At 38.5% G+C, this 4,750-nt stretch overlaps 1 protein-coding gene across 2 annotated transcripts in view; it reads left to right on the forward strand.

The window, feature by feature from the left end:
* Window positions 1–3,093: 3,093 nt before the first annotated feature.
* Window positions 3,094–4,750, forward strand: part of HIPK3 (homeodomain interacting protein kinase 3) — a 67,405-nt gene continuing 65,748 nt past the window's right edge. For both annotated transcript variants that reach the window (XM_006864875.1, XM_006864876.1), the window contains exon 1: window positions 3,094–4,187. In XM_006864875.1, coding sequence (XP_006864937.1) covers window positions 3,094–4,187 — 1,094 coding nt within the window. The remainder of the gene's footprint in view (window positions 4,188–4,750) is intronic.

A 4,750-nucleotide genomic window follows, 5' to 3' on the forward strand; every position in this document is an offset into this window, starting at 1 on the left:
TTTAATCTGTAAACATCCATCAAAAATGCATTGGTTATTTCCATTTTTTTTTTTTTTTTTGCACAATGCAGCAGTGAATATTCCTGTATTATGTCTGAGATGCCTGAATTTCTAGGTCACTTTTGTTAATCAGTTGCTGTTTAGTTGACTTTGACTCATGGCAATGCCATGTGTGTCAGTGTAGAATTGTGATCCATACATTGGGTTTTCAGTGACTTGTTGTTCAGGAGTAGATTACTAAATCTTTCTTCCAAGACTCCTCTGGGTGAACTCGAACCTCCAACTTTTTGGTGAGCAGCTTAGCACATGAACTTTTGCACCAAGCACTCTGTCATTGAGTTGATTCCAACTCATAGCGACCCTGTGTAGGATTTCCGAGGCTGTAAATCTACTGGAGCAGAAAGCCTCATCTTTCTCCTGAGGGAGCGGCTGGTGTGTTTGACCTACTGACTTTGTGGTTAGTAGTCGAGTGCTTATTCTACAGGGGTATACATTTATAACTTTTATTTGAAGGTTAGTCTATTTACATGCTAATTATACCATACCTAGCTCTTGGACCAATTTTCTTGTTCTATAGGGCTCAATTTTTTTCCAGTACCATGATTGAATAAGATATTATAAGTAAAGCACTTATGAAACTGGTACATAGTAAGTGTTTAGCTAGGTAGAGATGTTATTATTGGTAGTTGCTGCTGAGTTGGCCCCTGACTCATTGAGATACCATGCACAGTGGAGTAAACTGCTGTCCTGTTCCTTGCCATCCCCGCAGTTATTTGCCCATGGGATGTAATTGGCTGGTTTTTGGAAGTGGATTGCCAGGCCCTTTTTTCGAGTCCATCTTTGTGTGGAGGCGCCACTAAAAACTTCTCAGCATCATAGCAGCGTGCAGGCCTCCTCTGTCTGACAGATGGTGGCAGCTGTCCTCGAGGTGCATTGAACCCAGATCTGGAAATTGAACCCAGATCTCCCGCGTAGAAGTTGAGAATTCTGCCACAGAGCCACCAATGGCCCTTATGAGGTAGTAGTGTTTTTATTATTTGTATGCAGACATATTGTGATGGTAGTCCATTGTTTCTGAATTAAAGAATTGATGTTTGCTTAAGAGCAACTGCTAAAATAATAGGAAAGCATACAGTTAATCCGCTATATTGTTGTTGCTCTTAAGTGCCTTCGTGTAGGTTCTGACTCATAGCAATCTTATGTACAATAGAAGGAGACACTTGTCTCATCCTGCCTCATTCTCACAGTTGTTCGAACCATATGGTGGGCAGTTCAAACTCACCAACTACTCCTTGGAACCAGTAGCACTTAACAACAATAACAGCAGTAGTGCTAACCAGAAGATTGGTGGCTGAAACACAACAGCTGCTCTGCAGGAGAAAGATGTGGTAGTCTGCTTCCATAAAGCTTATAGTCTTGGAAACCCTCTGGGACCTATTCTGTCCTCTAAGGTTGCTACCAGTCCAAATGAATATGGCAGCCATAGGGTTTTGGAATCCATAGGGTTTTGGAATCAACTCTAAATTTTAAGCAGTTTGTTTCAGATCCAGTGGGAAAGACAAATGTATACATACATTGGCAATTACAATGTAATGCAATGTATACTAACTGGAAGACTCCAGGGCCTTCTATGACAACATTGAATGCCCAATTCTGCCTGGAGGATGAGTGGTGAGTTTGTGTGTTTTAGGAGAGTTTTCAGCAAGAAGGTGTTACATTACCTTCATCAGAACCTAGAGGAGTTTGTTAGTGCTCAAAGGTAGAAGTGGAGGATATTACTTAGAACATAGCAGCTAACTTCTTATCTTTATTACAATTTGAATAAAGATTTTACCATAAGGGAGATTCCAAGATAATTTTGTGCAGTCTGACACACAGTGTTATTTAAAATGGTATTCTATCAATTGGTTCTTTTTTTTTCGACTTAACCTTTGCAGACACTAGTTGAGTTTCATGGTTATTTGCCTATGTAATTTCTGTTTTTCTAGTATAGCACTCAGGAGTTGTTTTTGTGTCTTTGCTTGTTTAAAACTGAGTTTCTTTACATAGTTCATAGCAATTCATAGCAACTCCACATGACAGAATAGAATGGTATCAAAGGGTTTTCTTGGCTGTATTATAGAAGCAGGTCTTTCTCCCATGGAGCTGCTAGGTGTGATGGAAACTGCCAACCTTTTGGTTAGCATCTGAGCAAGTAACCTTTGCACCACCAGGGTTCCCTGTGGCCGGCTTAAACTCTCTTTGTTAGAGTTCATTTTCCTTCCATGTTGATAAGACTTTTTAACACTGTAGTGCATGGTGTCCTTAGGAACTGAAAGGTAGTTGACTCAACAGTACCCAACAGCAGTATACATAGATCAACAGTTACTCGGTAGATTTCCTGTCATGTAAATTCTAAGTTGTTGAAATAATGATCATAGGGAGAAAATCAAGTTGGATCTTGATATGCCAGTATAGTAAGTAGATCCTTTTTCATATCTGAGTTAAATCAGAATTAAATATTTACAAATCAATATACACTTAATGGTGTGTATCTAGTGTTTGAAATTTCGCCTTTTGTCGTTGTTAGGTGCCATAAAGTCAGTACTGACTCATAGTGACTCTATGCACAACAGAACCAAACACTGCCCGGTCCTGTGCCAACCGTACAATTGTTGCTACATTTAAGCCCATAGTAATCTTACATTGCCTATAATCTTATATTCTTTTATGCTACCAAATAAATAGAATTTCACTTAAGTTTTTGAGGATTTGAGAATGCTTGGCTTTTAATCTGTTTCTCAAATATCAGTGTTCTAGTGTGGTAATGTAGGTTAATGCACTGGACTGGAAGGTCATTTTGAACTGCAGAGTTGGCAGTTCAATCTTAACCAGCAGTTCCTTGGAAACCTGTACAGGGTTGCTGTGAGTTGGAAGTGACTTGACGGCACTTAACAACAACCTTCTCAAAGGGAAAAACCTTTTAATGGAATTTAATTATTATTAGAGATTATGGATTTGGCCCTTGAAAGTTCTCTTCATGAGATTTAAGTGGCTTTTTTTTTTTAATTAGCTTTTTTTAATATGTCCTTTATCTCTTTTTCGTTTCTAGGTATGGCCTCACAAGTCTTGGTCTACCCACCATATGTTTATCAAACTCAGTCAAGTGCCTTTTGTAGTGTGAAGAAACTCAAAGTAGAGCCAAGCAGTTGTGTATTCCAGGAAAGAAACTATCCACGGACCTATGTGAATGGTAGAAACTTTGGAAATTCTCATCCTCCCACGAAGGGTAGTGCTTTTCAGACAAAGATACCTTTTAACAGACCTCGAGGACACAGCTTTTCATTGAAGACTAGTGCTGTTGTTTTAAAAAATATTGCAGGTGCTACAAAGGTCTTAGCTCAGGCCCAGCAAGCTCACGTGGAGGCACCTCAGATTGGGGCTTGGCGTAACAGGTTAAATTTACTAGAAGGCTCCCAGCGATGTGGATTGAAGCGCAAGAGTGAGGAGTTGGATAATCATAGTAGCGCAATGCAGATTGTCGATGAATTGTCCATACTTCCTGCAATGTTGCAAACGAACATGGGAAATCCAGTGACAGTTGTGACAACTACCACAGGATCAAAACAGAATTGTACCACTGGAGAAGGCGACTATCAGTTAGTACAGCATGAAGTCTTATGCTCCATGAAAAATACTTATGAAGTCCTTGATTTTCTTGGTCGAGGCACTTTTGGCCAGGTAGTTAAATGCTGGAAAAGAGGGACAAATGAAATTGTGGCAATCAAAATTTTGAAGAATCATCCTTCTTATGCACGCCAAGGTCAAATAGAAGTGAGCATATTAGCAAGGCTCAGTACTGAAAATGCTGATGAGTATAACTTTGTGCGAGCTTATGAATGCTTTCAGCACCGTAACCATACTTGTTTAGTCTTTGAGATGCTGGAACAAAATTTGTATGATTTTCTGAAACAAAATAAATTCAGTCCCCTGCCACTAAAAGTAATTCGACCCATCCTTCAACAAGTGGCCACTGCACTGAAAAAACTGAAAAGTCTTGGTTTAATTCATGCTGACCTCAAACCAGAGAATATTATGTTGGTGGATCCTGTTCGGCAGCCATACAGGGTTAAAGTAATAGACTTTGGATCTGCCAGCCATGTATCAAAGACGGTCTGTTCAACATATCTACAATCTCGGTACTACAGGTAGGTGACAACTGCTTTTGGGTTAATAAATGTTACATTTCTGCTAATTAAATTATTTGTTGTGTGGGGAGGGGGTGAAAAAGAATTTTTGGTTAAAGATGAGGTTTGAACTTTTAAAAAGATTTTAAAAATCTAAGCATAAGATTTGCCCAAGCACGGTAGAAATCTCCGCTACAAAGTTCCATGCCAAAGATATCTGATTGTTTTTACTGTTGTTAATAGAAGACTTGAAAGAATAATAGGCGATTAATGATCAAACAAGAGTTTCCTATGATTCAAACTAAACAAATTCGGATAGCAAGTCTTATTTAATGTTTTATATAATTTGGTTGTCAGAGTATTTTATGTGGAGACAGCCAATTATAACATACTTAAATTTCAGAATCTTCTCACTTTTCCTGGATCCTTTATTTTCTCTCACAGATATCTTCTTGTCTATTTAAAATATATATTTAAGATTAATTTTAGATGATTTTTTTATAATCTTGCAATGAGAAGATAATCCTGCCCTGGGTACTCTGGATTCTGTTTTAAGAGCTTACAGTAATTTGCCTGCATATTAT

Source organism: Chrysochloris asiatica, unplaced genomic scaffold, assembly GCF_000296735.1.
Source record: "Chrysochloris asiatica unplaced genomic scaffold, ChrAsi1.0 scaffold00072, whole genome shotgun sequence".
Taxonomy (NCBI): Eukaryota; Metazoa; Chordata; class Mammalia; order Afrosoricida; family Chrysochloridae; genus Chrysochloris; species Chrysochloris asiatica.